The sequence below is a fragment of the Hyposmocoma kahamanoa genome, unplaced genomic scaffold, assembly GCF_003589595.1.
Source record: "Hyposmocoma kahamanoa isolate Upper Pololo Valley unplaced genomic scaffold, ASM358959v1 95, whole genome shotgun sequence".
Classification (NCBI taxonomy): domain Eukaryota; kingdom Metazoa; phylum Arthropoda; class Insecta; order Lepidoptera; family Cosmopterigidae; genus Hyposmocoma; species Hyposmocoma kahamanoa.
In genome coordinates, this window is record NW_020654972.1 from 7524190 (window position 1) to 7540296 (window position 16107).

Consider the following 16107-nt stretch of genomic DNA (forward strand, 5'->3'; position numbering starts at 1 on the left):
AATTTGTAATTCAGACCAATTAATTTTTTTCTGCAGCTAGCAGTGATAAATCAAATTTATTTTCTTTTTAGGATACTACCTAGGCATCATAACACATTATCTTAACGAAAAAGACTTGAACCACTCAGAAAAAATAATAAGTCAATTGTCCAAAGTGAAAGAGCTCATTGATACATTCCCTCAGGAGAATTCCGAAGACCAAGATATACTGGGCATGGCAGAGGCCATAAGGGCACAGTATAAGAAGGTGTGTGCTATGTTGAAGATACCTTCTGGTAATCCTTTTGATGCTGGCGTTTCTTTTTAGATCACTTGGTGAGATATTTAATTTTGAATATATAAAGATTAGACAATATCACATGTTGCTCTGATCCCAAAGTATGTACCTAAAGCACTTGTGTTATAGAAATTGGTGACAACAACGGTACCACAAACACCCAAACCGGAGACAATATTGAAAGGTTAGTTTCCTAAGCTGACCCTGCCGGGGCTCGAACTCGGGACGTCAAAGATGGCAACACTAAGAACCAGTGTGCAAGCCACTTGATCACGGAGGCCGTCTTTTGAATATTTTGAATACTGTTATGTGTTGTGTGCGGTTGGCTAATAACATGATATGGTTTTATTTATTTATTTATCAGATAAACACAAACAGTTACATACTAAACAAAAAACATTGAATAAGCTAGATTGAATAAATATGAACCAACGAATATATAACCAGAAATAGAGACAAAATGTCATTTAATTTGTTTGAAAACTATTCTGCCATATTATTACTTTGACAACTGCTCTCCGATTGGCTAGTCCGAGTTCGAAACAATTGACGGGTGTCGTCAATGGGTGTCGTCAACTGTTTCACTTCGAATCGACCAGTTAACTTGGGCTTTGCTATAATGGACAAAAATTTCAAAATTACATATTTAGTATTTAATTACTGATGAAATGTGATTCCGTTTGTTTTGTAATTAGATATTTTGTTGTTTTTCCCACAGCACCGTATAGAACAGCACGGCATTGTTAGATATATTACCTTTATTACAATAAATACAGAATATTTTTTGGAATATATTTCAGGTCATGGTCTATATTTCAGTGCAAACGAGAGGTGATATTTAAAGGAGCTATATCGCTAATGTGTTACCAGGAATATATGGCCCTTATTTCCTCTCTATTTCTGGTTATATACTCGATGACATTAACCAACAAAGTGTTCCACAAATGTGTGACAATTAAGGCTTTCTATGACTTGCGTGAGCCATGCGCGTGGGCTTGTGGAATTATATTTCAAAATTTCGCATTTATACAAGAAAATGAGTAAATTAAATAATAAATAAAAATTATGTATTATATAGCCACTTTACATTACATTACATACTCACATGTACATACATACATACAAATAACTACATTCCAATTAATTACAATAATAATTATAAGTACCATACCATAGTAGTTCAAAGGAGCCACTTTTTGTAATGTAATATGACCATAACATGTCAAATAAAGTGTTTCATGCCAAAATAAAGGTTCCTGTGTCTGTAAATGTAGCATTAAAAGAGTATTTACTAGAGTGAATAACTTTTTTGGACAATATGTTTTTTTTCGAGTTCTTAGGTTTTCGCGATTGCACATAGGAAATGAAACTATTAAAATAAAATAAATAAATATATAACTACTTTCCAGATTTAAATCGCGCATATCTGTTTTTTCAAACAAACCAATGTTTCGGGCCCTTTACAGATCCCATGGTCACGGTTGACTGAGGTGGTATAGTCATCAACCAGTTATGTCTAATATTAATACAAACCACCCTATGTTTTCACTATAGTTTCAAAAGTTATTAATTAAATACCTTATTTTTAATTTTACGAAGAAACATTCAAATGTACACTACATTGTATGATGTGATAGTAATCATCTGGTAGGGGAACTTTAGCATATAAAGCAAGTCCTACATGCGAATAAGTTGAACATTCCACACCAATGCCGCAGGCCCCGTGTAAAACCACCAACAGTCGAGCGAAGACCTGCCATTTTACCTTACATGAGAGGTGTTACAGACCAGATCGGAAGAGTCCTCAGGCGTGCATCTATCAAGACCTATTCCAAGCTCCTGAGGAAGGTTTTGGGCTCTTTACAAGTCGCATGGTCATGTAAAGAGTCAGCGATTTAGATTTGAAAGAATTGTTTCATTTTGAATTGGCAATTGCAGAAAAGTAAGAATTCAATGGCGGTGTAACGTTATAATTGTGGTTACTTTTTAGCCAACTAAGAGCTTCACGCACTGAGTATGACGTGGTATAGCACAGTTTCAATATTGTATTAACAACACCAATTGTGCGCCAATGAATCAGTAAACTATTGCCACGCTTGGTGTGTGGAGAACGTAAAGCCAGTGCAGCACTTACGTTTATTTCAGCATTGCCTACAATGGATACTACTGCTTCTAAAATACGTCGCCATCTAGACTCCATAACGCGGTATTTAACTCCTCTACTGCCTATCGCTAATTGTCACATGGTAGAGTTTCTCACAGAGAACCACTGGGAGACATTAATACCAACACCATTGAGAGAAAGTTTGGAAAAACGTGAACTAAATGATTGTGTTGAAAAGTTTTGGGTGGCTGCTGAAGGCAAAAGTTCTGGTAAGTATTTAAAAGTGTTCTTTGCTGAAAAATTAACAGTAACAGATATAAAACTATGTTACCACAGAATAATGCACTTGCAACATTAATTCTCTGCACACAAACATATTGTCTAAGTTCTTGAGCTATAGCTGGAGTTAAACTCGTTTTGTCATAATATATAATTACTATGTACCTCATTTCAGACAAGTAGTGTAACTCCATACAACCGTAACAGCACGGCTTGTGTGTTTGCGCTCTTTGTATGGCTGCACATATTCTCAGAATCTCGCGGTGCACTCTAGTGGTACAATTGCAGTTGCCATTCATTATAGAATTAAAGCGTTCGCTTGGTGTTTATAAAATGACATGAAATAGTACCTAGACTTGTTCATTGTTGTTTGAACAGGGATTCCTCAAATTCAGCATTGTTCAGCATTATATTTCGTAATCTTTTTACTTCTAATATAATTGAGATGCCAATACGCGAATCTGGTATAAAAATATCAATATGTACTGCATTTCACAAAGGATAGTTTAATACAGCACGAGGATACTATGATAAATACTGATAAATTCCAAGCTGGTTTTCAAACAGTGGCCCAATCCAAAATTGGCCCTTTTTCGACTTATTACTGAGATTTTTGATTTCGAATTTTATTGTGAATGGGACTCCCAAGCTTTTCATTGGTTAGAATAATCATCACATGAAAACATTTGGGTTGTTTACGATTCATTAACTTAGCGCGGCAGACACATTTAAGTTTTTTTCAAACCATTCAGGTTAAGATAGATGCTTTTAAAATAGCTATTCAAGAAAGCCACCGGTATGTTTACAATCTGTAGGTACAACTATGAATTGTACTCTTGGATTCTAAAGCTTCTTCCACTGATGTTCACTGGTTCTTTTCCTTCGTCAAATTGTGTACAAAACGAATACGAAACCGTATACGAGTTTATGTATCCGGGAAAATCTCAATAGCGTATTTAGGAATTTCACAAAACGCCACCAACGCCATCCAATGTTAACAAAACGAACTTATTCTATTTGCTCTCTAATTTTACCTAAAATTAACTGAATATGATAAGGTTTTTTGTATGAGCCACATAAATATGATCACTAAACTAATTTAAAAAAACATCTTTCAGGTACACCAGAACTGGACGCGTGGGTGCAGGAGGCCCGTGCACATTACATAACGTTCAATGAGTACACTATAACGGCGAGGCAACTACAGGATCGCATCAAGGCGTGGGGCGGAGATTTGCAGCCCGAAATTCGAGTTTCCGAGTTTATGAATAGCAAAAAGAGTTATGAAGTGAGCTGATTCAGCGCATGTGTACAGTCAAAAGTTTGCATGATATATAAACCTGTACCTGTAGGGCTGGCACAACAGGGAGCCACTTGTGCGAGAGCGACATAAAGCGGTGCTATTCTCGCATAGAGATCCCGCGCTTTTTATCGCTCTCGCGCAAGTTGCGCCCTGTTGTGCTAGCCCTATTGTAAGCTAAATCCATTGTCAATTTTTATCGAAATATCTATAATAGTTTTCATTTAAGTATTTTTTCTTAAGCAAATATTCTTGTCGTATCTGTGACTTGCACTGTAATACATATAATGTTTGGATGAAGGATGAATGTAAAAGGAATGTACATACTCCGAGCGGGGAGGCTCCTATCGGACACCCCCATACTTATGCAAATAAAACGCATATCGTCGTCTTAAGTGAATGCCTCGTATACGATTTCTATGTAATTTTTCAGGACAAAGATAAAAATGTGGTGTGGTGTTATAGTAAACGCAATAATTTTTGTAGTTAACATTTTAATTAGATTAAATTTCTACCTCTTTCAAATATTATATTACTTTAAGAATATATTTGAGCAAGAAGTTTATAAGATTATCTTTTCCTACACCATTTTGCACACATTCCTTGCCCGCATCACTCGCAAACATTCCTCGCACACATTTCTCACTATTTTGTACGTACAAATACTTAGCTCCGCTAACCCTTTTCCACCGGAGCTGCGCTAAGCGAGGCTAGGGAAATGAAGTATAATCCTGTTGGTGGAGTTTTTCCTGGCACAAAGCCTCGCTACGTCGCACATCTTTGGCGGAAAGGCAGCCTAAGGCGACGATATACACATTATATACAATGTGCACTGAGCCCATAAGAGCGGTTACACACTAACACTTTTAGCAGCGATGCTGTCGCTAATTGTCTACCTTCACACATGCGCTCGATTTTAAATGCGATGCAAACGCGCAACTGCATCGATACAAACGCACGATTGTATCGCTACGCTTGGGCTTCATAGGCGATTGTATTTATGTAAATCGCAAGTAAAAGTCGCCATGTGTAACCACTCTAACCTGTAATATAAACCATTGTATTTTCAATAAACAGGTGCAAACAATGTCCCATCTTGTAGCATCCTTGCACAAGGCATGCGGCGCAACGTGCTGTGTAGAAGCGGGTGGAGGTCGAGGACATCTTCTGGCAGCTCTGGCATTGGGCCACGGCGTGCCCAGTCTCACGATAGACTGCGATCCTGCTGCTGTGCAGACGGCTGCGCAACGTGTTAGGCTTATACAGGTAAACTGTGGTTCCCAGTCACGAACTTAACTAAACTACCTCCGTGGCCGAACGGTTACCATGCTGGATTGCCACGTAGAGGTCCCATATTCGATTCCCAGACCGGGAGAAATATTTGTATGGGTACATTTATTTCTCACGTGAGTTTGGGGGTAATTTGTGGTTGTCTATGTGTGTCCATGGCACCCGCGATACAAGGTTTTTCTAATGCGGGGCGAAGATTGTGTGCGTTAGTTAAAAAAACCTCATTTATGCTTTTCTCCCCCTTTGCTTTCTCTTTCCCCATCTCGCTCGATGACACCATACTATTTAAGCCTTGTGCTGTCATATGGAAGAGCTATATCTCAAAATTGAGTGTGTGAGCCTTGGCTTTTGGAGGTCGTCATCAATTATTAATGGGATAAACATTATTATAAGATATTATTTATTTTATTAATTTTTTTTCACTCTACAGAAAAGACATATTAAACTGGCCAAAATTTGCTTATTCATTTATTTATTCATGGAGAACCAACAGTTTCAAAACACTAAATAAAAACATACCGCCAATTAAAAGTTTCCTCCTGTCATTCCATTTTTTTTAATAATGTTTATGGCCTGGTTACAAGACTTTTGGACCAAGTCCTACTTTAATCCTGTAGTTCCAAAAAAATAAGCTCTAAATAAAAACGAAAATAAATAGCATATGTTAACCACAAAAACGAACAAAACTAATCAATACCTACATCAATAGTAATGAATTACTCAGTAGCATTAAGTAACATGGCCGTGAGTTTACGCTTTATAATGCGCTAAAACATTACAATGGAATATATCAACATACTATTCACTATTGCTCAGCATACTGTCCAAACCCTTGCGAACAATTTTTGAACAAATTGCGAACGAAAAACACAATGAAAACAATTTTATCTGTAATGAAGTGCCATAATGTAACAATGTGCCAACAACCACACCAATTTGTCTGGTCTCGAACTGGAGCATTCAGTACCAGAACAACGTAATTCACACCGGGACGTTACCCGGAATACCCAGACCAGAAACAATTTAGAAAGTTAATTTCCCAAATGGGTCCTACCGGGAATCGAACCCGGGACCTCCGCATCCGGCGTGAACGGTGCAAACCACTGCGGCCACTGAGGTCTTAATAACGCACACTCATACCCCGCACTAGGGAAAACCCTGTATCGCGGGTGCAATGGGCAAATACATAGACAACCACAAATTGCACCCGCAATATTTCTTTGTATGATACTAAGTGATGGGACGAACAAGTCGTGCGCCTGTTGGTAAGCGACACGCTTGTCCATAACAGTTGCAGTGCCACTCAGAGATTTAAATCGCCAAGATTTAAGGTGCACTGCCTCTGCGCCCGTCACCCTGAGACATTAGTTGAAAAGTCCCATGTGCCTGTAATTTCACCAGCACCCTTACCCTTCAAAACCGTAACGCAGTAATGCTCACACTACTGCTTGGCGCCAGAAATAGGTAAGGTGGCAATAAATGTAGGCCATACAAATATTTCTTCCGGCTCGGAAATCGACCTCTGCGTGACAGTCTAGTATGGTAACCTTTAAGACATAGAGGCAGTTTATTATATGATAATTACTTGTATACATGATTAAAATTTAGGTTTAAAATAAAACCTTGAAGTAAAATTCCACTTCTTACCGAATCGATAGCATACACTACACTATAATGTTTGCCATCGTAGTGAAAGGATTTACGCCGATCGTTGCCCTAGGGATGGGTATCGACCAACAAAATATCGATTATTGACATCGATTATTTTTTTAACAAAGCAACCGATGTACCGATTAAACGTGGCTTAAAAAATCGATTAATCGACAAAATATAAATATTTTGATTGGTCGCATTATTTCACATTCTTCTTAGTGAATTTTTAGCTGTGTAAGTCGGCTTACAAACGCTGCTTCTTTGTTTACCTGATTTGTAAAGTTAAAAAAAATACTAAGTAGGTATAGAGAGAGCTAGACATTATTCCATTAAGTCTAAGCTAATAGTTCCAGGGTTTCTAGAATAAACTCGAAACCACAGATGGCGGCTCAAGCGACATACATGGGAACCTCGTAACATAACCCTCATTTTCCGCCTTATTTCAAATTACACAAATTACAACAATATAGACAGTATAGACACCAGTATTAATTAATAATTTTTCAAAGGCGTTGGAGACAAATTTTATGATTAGCTTATGTAAACCATCTTTCTGATGTCTCAATATGCGCGCAAGTCGCATTTTTCGAAAATCTACTAAATGAAATGAACATTTGGATTTAAAAGCGGTATTTTTTTTTCTAAATTTTAACGTGTTTATTAAATATTTTTATGAAATATAGTTTTATTTTATTTTTAGCAAAAAACGTCGATTATTCCTATTAATCGATACCCATCCCTAGCCTAGGGTGCGCCAGGTCGTGGTAATGGTGTCGTACTTTAAACACTCTATTCTGTAAACAGAAGCAATGGCACGCTATAGCGAAGAGGGTCTACAACGGTACAGAGGAGGAAATGTCCAAAAACATCAACTGCGATATTCACAGATTCGCCACCGCGTTTATCACAGAGAATACAGACCTGACTACCGTCGTGAGGGAGGCATTTCCCGATCATGATCAAGTTAAGCTGTTATTGACAGGTATTAACGTAGTCTATATATGTACACAGAGCGTTTTTTTTTTAATGATAGAAGATATAAGGAAACAGTGTTAGGATCGATTAAGTCTTTTTTTGTGAAAACCGTTTTGGAACGGTCAATTTTTTGGTCAAGCCTGAGTTGTCCATAAAAATGAATATAATTGATAAAAATTTTTTTTTAGTAGTTGGTAATATTTCAGAAAATGTTTTTCGTACCTGTTTTTTATACCTTCGAATTTTTAGATCTCATTGTTTTCCTTTTTTTTGAGTTTCTTCCCGACTGTAAATTTCTGCCAGATTTTTGTTTCTCGTATTAATATTATGTCTACTATCTCTAGTTTTCGTGAAATAACGACTATTCTTAGGACATAAAACTATTTTTTCGGATCTATATCGCGTACATTTGTTTTTTCAAACAAACCAACTTTTCGGGTCCTTTACAGGTCCCATGGTCACGGCTGACTGAGATGGTAAAGTAATCAACCAGTTATGTCTAAGGCTGCTAACAGATTGACGGCATGTCTGCAGTTGTAATCAACTTCACGTATTTACTGTATGCAGTCTATTCAGTGCTTTAAATCGCAAAGATCTGAGGGGCACTGCCACTGCGCCCGTCACCTGAGACATAAGTTGACAAGTCCCAAATGCCTGTAATTTCATCAGCACCCTTACCCTTCAAAACCGGAACACAGTAATGCTCACATTACTGCTTGGCGGCAGAAATATGTAAGGTGGCAGTACTTCAGTGGACGAACTCTTTCACAAGGAGCTCTACTGCTACTAAATGATTACGAGTTCACGCATTAACTGCAAAGATGCAGTCAATCTGTTATAGTTAGAATTAATTATTATATCAATACATATAGTTCAATAGCGCGGTTAGATCTGAAAAAGTAGTTTTATTTCCAATGTGTAATAATCGCGAAAACTCTAAGGACTTGATAATTCTTCTTAACATAAATAATAAGAATCTGAATTTCTTTAAACTTGTATCTCAGAGAGCCTTAAGATCTTGCGATCTATTAATAAGCTTTCCAGAGAGGCCATCTTGTTCACAGTGCTCATAGTGCACCAGGAGATGAGTATCCAACTTCATACATTTTCTAGGTCTTCATACCTGCGGTAACTTAGGTCCAGACTCGCTACGTATCTTCAGGACCCAGCCTACTACTGCTGCTATTTTCAATGTCCCTTGTTGCTACCATCTCCTCACCGAGGAGTTGGATGAAGGAGTCTTTGATTGCTTCCAGAGGAACTTTGGAACAGGTGGAAAGAGTCAAGGCTTTCCTATGTCGGAGTATCTGAGAGGTGAGCTTGGCTAGTTAATAGAGAATGTTCATATATCACACAACGGTGTTAGAAGTCAAAAATCATATTTTTTTAGTTTTGTTATATGCGTTTGCAGAAACTTACCTGCTTTTCGGTAAAAAAATGCCAACATTATACTCACTTTGACGTTACATATTGTATTGTCAGTTTCGATAATTAATCAGTTGGATATTTTTGAAACTAACCGTTACATTTGTAGTTGCCATGATTACCATTTTTGAGTTCTGCCACAGTTGAAAGCGATGTGCGATATGTTTCTTTAATTTGCTTTGTGGTGTTTTAAGTAAAAAAGCGGCTTCCATGCTTTGCGGTAAAAAAAATAATTACAATATTACACTTAGTTTGAAGTTAAGTATGTATGTCACTTTTGATGACTAATCGGTAGGGTATTTATTTTAAAGCATAACCGTTAAATTTGTACTTTCCACGATTGCCATTTTTGAGTTGTGTCAGTGTTGAAACCAATGTGCGACATTTTGTGATGATAGGGCAATGAATATGAAAACGATTGTTTTCCGTTTGTTTTTGCAAAACGAAAAAAAAAAACTAATACAACTCTTGCTTTTGTAATTTACATGGAACTCCGTGGTCGAACGGTTACCATGCCGGACTGCCACGCAGAGGTACCAGGTTCGATTCCTGGGCCGGGAGAAATATTTGTATGGCCTACATTTATTTCTCTCGTGAGTTTGGGTGTAATTTATGGGTGTTTATGTGTATGTCCATAGCACTCGCGACACAGGGTTTCCCTATTGCGGGGCTATGTTGAGTGTGTGTGTTTACATCAAAAATAAATTTTGTTTAATGGGCAGTCGAATTGTACTGTTTACAAATTTTTAATGAATATTTGTGATGGATTATTTTAGCATTCCATATAGTCACGTGCAGTAATATTTACGTATATACAATACAAGTATCAAAGTTGCTATCAAATAATTAGCGGATACGGTTGTTTAAAGTTTTATGTGTAATGTCTAATGAAAATTTTGTAACATACAAATAAAACATTATCTAAGAATACATCGCACCATCAATGTAAAATGTCGTAACTCTAAATGCTATATTTTTGGGAAAATGACAAGTCAGTTTTTTTCTTATTCCTTGGCACTATGGCGTCCAGCCTTTGACCATATGCAATTTCAATTGTGTTGCCAATTTTTGCTAATTCTTCCAAATAAACCTTTGCGTCCTTCTTGAGACTTTTAGTAGCAGTAGAGTTTATCCAGGGAAGTACTGCCACGTTCCGGTTTTGAAGGGAATTACAGGCACATGGGTTTTGTCAACTAATGCCTCAGGGTCGCGCAATGGCAGTGCCCCTCAGATCATTGCCATTCTAAAGCTCTGAGTGGCACTGCAACTGTTATGGACAGGCGTGTAGCTACCAGGCGCACTTGTTCGTTCCGTCACTTGATATAGTAAAAAAAGGCCTGAGGTATCATTGTCGCCGTAGAAATTTCTTTGTTGTTGTGGAACTTTGATGTGAGTTTTTGGATATTAATAGGAAATTAAACAATGAAGGATGGAAATTATGAATGGAAATTGAAATGAGATGGTAATAGCTGAAAATAATGTTAAGTGTACGAATAATATCGACAAGTCAGGTTCTTTTTTAAATTTGCCAATTTTAGATTCCCGCCTTTTCCATTTTTTTAATTTTTAAAAGGAGGAGGCAGTATCCACCGGCAACGGTACAGTCGTGGACGGCCTGGGTCGGGGTTCCGTTTACTATTATTCTGCCGTCCATTAACTAAAACGCGGCTACGTGACAAGTGGTCAAATATCCGTTTTAAAAAGCAAAAGATAGAGCACAAAATTCTCTTTTAAAACAGTTAAAATTTGTTAACGTATTCGACTTATCGGAATTTACCTTAACGATGCATAGCTGAAATAAACCTCAGACATAAAGATAGACTGGCACTACCTAGCTCAAAAATAAAAATGCACAGCACAAGACCATTTGTAATGGCAATTAAAATCTTCAATGCATTCCCAAAGGAAATTTCATCCCAATCCTGAGTAATTTAAAAAAAGTTTAAAGCACATGTGATAAAAAATGTTATTACAGCCTACAAGAGTTTTTTGAAGAACAATGAATATAGTTTGAAGAATTTGAATTTTCGATTTTAATTTGAAGAGTAATTAATACCTATACAATTAATGTTTGTATTGCTAGTTTTTTTTTTATGTTTTATGTTCTTATTCTTTATTTTTAATTTATTCTATTTTAATTGCGGGGCCCTAACAGCGTCATGTTGGTACTATTAAAATTTTAAGATCTGTGTAACACATGGAAGCAATAAATGCTTTGACTTTGAAAAAAAATCAGTTTAAAAACTGGGTTATGGTTTTTATGGTATCTCAAAAAAATATTTTGTCACTTAGCCCCGTTTTATTTAAAGGACGGCAGTATTAATTACTACGTATCTTATTCAAATATTGTCTCGACACTGTTAGTATGTTTATTTTTGCAGGCTTCAACCTTGGTCGTAATGCGCGTATGTTAGCCGCTCAATCTATAGACCGCGTTGTAAGTCAACGACAGTTGCCAGTCCAGAGTCTGCTCTACAGAGCCTTATTACAGGTAATTGAATATAAGTAATTATTATAGCAATAATAGTCATTAGTGTTAGTCTATAAGGTTGTATTTATAAATTAAAAAAAAAATGTCAACTGGGTTAAGAGGAACATATTTTGTTTTAAGTCAAATGTTTTGAGCTCTACAGCTCTGGGAAAAACCGGTAGTCTTAAAAGAATTTTAAAGTACATTAAACTGCCTTTCTTTATCAACTATACATTTTTTAAATAATCATTACGCAAAATTCAACACTTACGATGTATTGTGATGTTAAGGCAATGAATATGAAAATGATTATAGTAGCAGTAGAGCTCCTTCCACTTTAGCTATTTCTAACGCGAACCAGTAATGTCAGCATTACTGTGTACCGGTTTTGAAGAGTAAGGGTGCTGGTGAAATTACATGCACTTGGGACTTGACAGCTCATGTCTAAGGGCGCAGTGGCGTGTCCCTCACATCTTTGCGATTTAAAGCTCTGAGTGGCACTGCAACTGTTATGGACAGGCGTGTAGCTTACCGTTAGGCGCACGACTTGGTCGCCCGTCACTTGACATTATAAAGATAAATAAATAACATTCTTCTAAAGGTTATGTATACCTCGTGTTATCAAGATTTGTCAACTGTCAAATTTGTTTTTTCCGCCATGTTTCCGCCTTTTGGATTTGAAGCATCGTAGCGACATCTCTTTAAAATAGTTGAAACTAATTTGTTTGTCTGTTTTATCGACTGAGAGACTATAATGCCAAACTCTTTAAATTATGAGTAAAGGCTTCAAATCCTTCCCCCTGTATTCCTCTTACCCAACTTGACCATAATAACTATTTTTCGTATTGTATCGATAGCATACTATATCATTGTTACCACGCTGACCACGCCACTTCTAGTAGCCTACTGAATTGTGCATTGGAAATGTATACCATCGCGGTGAAAGGGTTGGCCGATCGCGATAATAGTACTCTTCGATTGTAGCCCAGGGTGTCAGACACGGATAGTAATATACTACGTCGTTGCGAGGAGGCTCAATTTTAATAATACATTTTAGTAATACTATTTTTCTTTCTTTCTTTCTTTCTTTCTTTCATTTTGGATGTGAAGTGTCGGATATTGGTTGATGTATCGGTAGACGGTATTATTTGGGAGTATATATAGTTTTTTTAAATGGGATAATACGGAGAAATCCGAAACCATAGAAAATACAATAAACGTGTATTAAGAACCATTAAGTCTTTTTTCGTGAAAACAATTTTGACAAAGTAAATTTTTTGGTCAAGTGTGGAGTTGTCCATAAAAATGATGGTCAAAATTTTTTTTTGTGGTGATCAACTCAGTTTCATAAAGGGATCATTTTATTATATGAGACGAAAAAAATCAGGACAGCCGAAGTTGGTCAAATTTAATAAAAACTTTTTTTCATACCAGTTTCCTTGGTCATCTTTTATGGTTTCGGATTTCCCCATAGCCATTAAAAATCTCTATGTATATAAAAATAAAAGAACAAACCGTCCCGAAATGATTAAGGCTTTGCGAACGACTTAAAGGTTAAGTTAATTTTGGACCGTGACCTCATCAGGTAGCAGATCAAAAAAAAAACACGAATATGTATGGTAAAAAGTTCTTTATTTTTCTTTTTTATTGCAGGTAATAATTAAAGAAAATCGCCCTAACTCATCTCTCCCCGAAGGCAAACTAAAACGCTTGTCAAAATGCGAGAATTTCGAGCAATATCTCAAAATGGCCGACTCCATTCTCAATTTGAACCTTTTTGACAGTTCAACAAGGGTTTTGTCAGAACTATATCCAAATATTGACCAACAATGGAAGAAAATGACATTATTTTATCTGCTACGATTGTGTTTGGCACAAGTCATTGAAAGCGTTATTTTGTTAGATAGATTATTGTATTTAAATGAAAATGGTTTTGACAAAGTGTTTTTGGTAAAACTGTTCGATCCGGTATTGTCGCCAAGATGTCACAGCATTGTCGCTGTCAGATGATATTTTAAGTTATTGTTTATTATTAAAGTTTATCTTTAAAGGTTGTAGTTTTTATTCAAGTGACCGATATTTTGTTGACGTCATACCCCGGATAATCCGTACAATGGAAAAAATTATTTACCTATTATTTGCTTGTTACGCCGCTCTTACAAAGTGACAACCAGATAATAAATAGTATGAGAAATTGATGCGTAACCCTATCACTTCACGCACACATTTGCGCGTGTGCAGCCAGTGCCGTATTATATACAGGGCGTGACACGGCTGTACCACACGAAAGGAAAATATCTTAAATACCGTAGATATAAAATTTTACGGAAAGAAGGTCATATCAAACTGCCATTTAAAGTATTACTAATGAGTACAAACTTGAGAAAAAGATTTCATTTCTCTATTATAATTAGAGACGGGAAAAACTGCTCATTTTTTTAAACGTTTAAACGTTATGCTTAAAAAATGCGTGCTTTTTTAAACGCTTTTTCACTTAAACGCTTTTTAGTTTGAAGCTAACAAAATCGTTTAGAAAACGTTTAAGCGCATTGACTTTTATGTTAAAAAATAGCTTGCAACGTTGTTGTGTTGATAGGGAAACGCAAGAGTAGAGCACTAAAGGTTTTAAGATAAGTAAGTTTTTTTTGTAAAAAGCGAGTTTTATTTTTGACATAACATTACTATATTAACATTTTGTTCATTAGCGTTTAAAAGCGTTTAAAAATATAAGTTGTTTAACTTTTGTAGTTGTTAACCGTTGAAATGGAAAAAAACTCCTTTTTTTTAACGTTAAAACGTACGTTTAAAAAGCGTGCTTGTAAAAGCGCTTTTTCACCTAAACGCTTTTTAGGTTGACGCTTAAAAAGTCGTTTAAAAAGCGTGCTTGTAAAAGCGCTTTTTGCTTAAACGCTTTTTAGTTTGACATTTAAAAAGTCATTTAGAAAAATTAAGCGCATAGACTTTATGTTTAAAAAAATCTTGCAACGTTATGTTGAATTAACTTGTTTATGAAACATAGATGGCGCTACTTGAAACTTAGGCACGTTGTAAAAAATGAAATTATTGAGTATCTATGGAACTGGCCAGTGACCAACGCTTACGCTTAAAATGAAAAGCGTGCTTATGCGCTTATTTTAAAAAGCAGACTTTTTAAGTGCTTTTCGTTTAAACGCCCACCTCTAATTATAAGTGCATGGTAAGATGCAATGCAATGCAAACTTTGAAAAGATTAATGTCAGTTGCTATGAGCGCGGCAAAGTCAGAGAAAAGGCTATTCATTTTCCTGAACAAAATTGCGAGTAACGTGTGATGCAGAGGTACATAAAGTTTACAAGTCCCGCGTGCCTGTAATTTCACCAGCACCCTTCCCCTTCAAAAGTAAGTAAGTAAGTAATGGTCACATTACTGCTTGGTTGCTATTCTTTCCTGGACGACCTCTTTCACAGGGAGTTCTACTGGGTTATTGTTCGGAATCGTTATTACCGCCCTGTTGCGTGTTAATAGTTATTCTGTTCCATGAACAATTATTTCGTAGCTCTAACCCTACCATTTAAAGTAGATACAATTCGTATGCGATATACCCCAAGAATTATAACCTTACAACGATAAAATTCAAAACGATATTAATTTACTAAATTCTACGTAAATGTTACTCCTAAATAACAAACAATTCAAGGAAGCTGTTGAGTCATTTCCCTTTCTCCGTTATTCGTACTATTGATTACCAACACCACCCTTTCCTGAAAACAAATCGCGTTCGCTTGTTATCTATTCTATTGTAATTCGAATCTACGTAAGGGTGTAATTATTTTACCTCGGTCATTAACTTCGTTGGGGCTAAGCTAAGACGGCGTCATAATGACGTCGTAATTACGCGGTGATATCAGTAAATGATATTGTGAAGCCTGTGTTTGTTCATAGTATTATTCGTCACTCAATGTGTGAACATACGCCTACACATAGCTATTATGTACCTCTTGTCTTAGATTAAGATATATAGTCATATTTTTATAACAAACTGACTTAGTACCTAGTGAACAAACACCAGTGTTCGACATCACTATCTACTGATAAAGCAGTAGATCTCCTTGTGAAAGAGTCCGTCCAGGAAAGTACTGCCACCTAACCTATTTCTGTCGCCAATCTGTAATGATGGGAGCATTATTGCGTTCCGGTTTTGGGGGTGCTGTTAAAATTACAGGCACATGGGACTTGTCTAAGGGTGACGATTCTTTGCGATTTAAGCATTGACTTAGAATTATATGGACGTCGGGTCCGCGCTAAAAAGTGTCCGCACTTGTAAGGCGCTAAAATCGTATACAGAGCGCCAAACT

At 36.5% G+C, this 16107-nt stretch overlaps 1 protein-coding gene across 4 annotated transcripts; it reads left to right on the forward strand.

Annotated features, from left to right (window-relative positions):
• The first annotated feature begins 151 nt into the window (after positions 1-151).
• On the forward strand, positions 152-13783 carry LOC113238191 (methyltransferase-like protein 25). 4 transcript variants are annotated; one of them, XM_026474961.1, is made up of 9 exons: positions 174-315; positions 407-461; positions 2423-2650; positions 3779-3948; positions 5038-5226; positions 7708-7885; positions 8992-9192; positions 11685-11794; positions 13427-13783. In XM_026474961.1, the coding sequence occupies exons 3-9, from the start codon at positions 2434-2436 to the stop codon at positions 13781-13783; spliced, it is 1422 nt and encodes a 473-aa protein (XP_026330746.1). In that variant the 5' UTR covers positions 174-315; positions 407-461; positions 2423-2433. The 4 variants fall into 4 exon arrangements, with proteins under 4 accessions (XP_026330745.1, XP_026330746.1, XP_026330748.1 ...); XM_026474962.1 differs by having other exon boundaries at positions 183-315; positions 393-461; XM_026474960.1 differs by lacking the exon at positions 407-461 and having other exon boundaries at positions 152-315.
• The last annotated feature ends 2324 nt before the right edge of the window (positions 13784-16107 follow it).

Bases quoted from the DNA above. Each gene is read 5' to 3' on its own strand.
- LOC113238191 (XM_026474960.1), top strand. From the start codon at position 288: ATGCTGGCGTTTCTTTTTAGATCACTTG. The intron at 316-2,422 runs GTGAGATATTTA...CGTTTATTTCAG, and splicing joins GTTTCTTTTTAGATCACTTG to CATTGCCTACAATGGATACT. The intron at 9,193-11,684 runs GTGAGCTTGGCT...TTATTTTTGCAG, and splicing joins TATGTCGGAGTATCTGAGAG to GCTTCAACCTTGGTCGTAAT.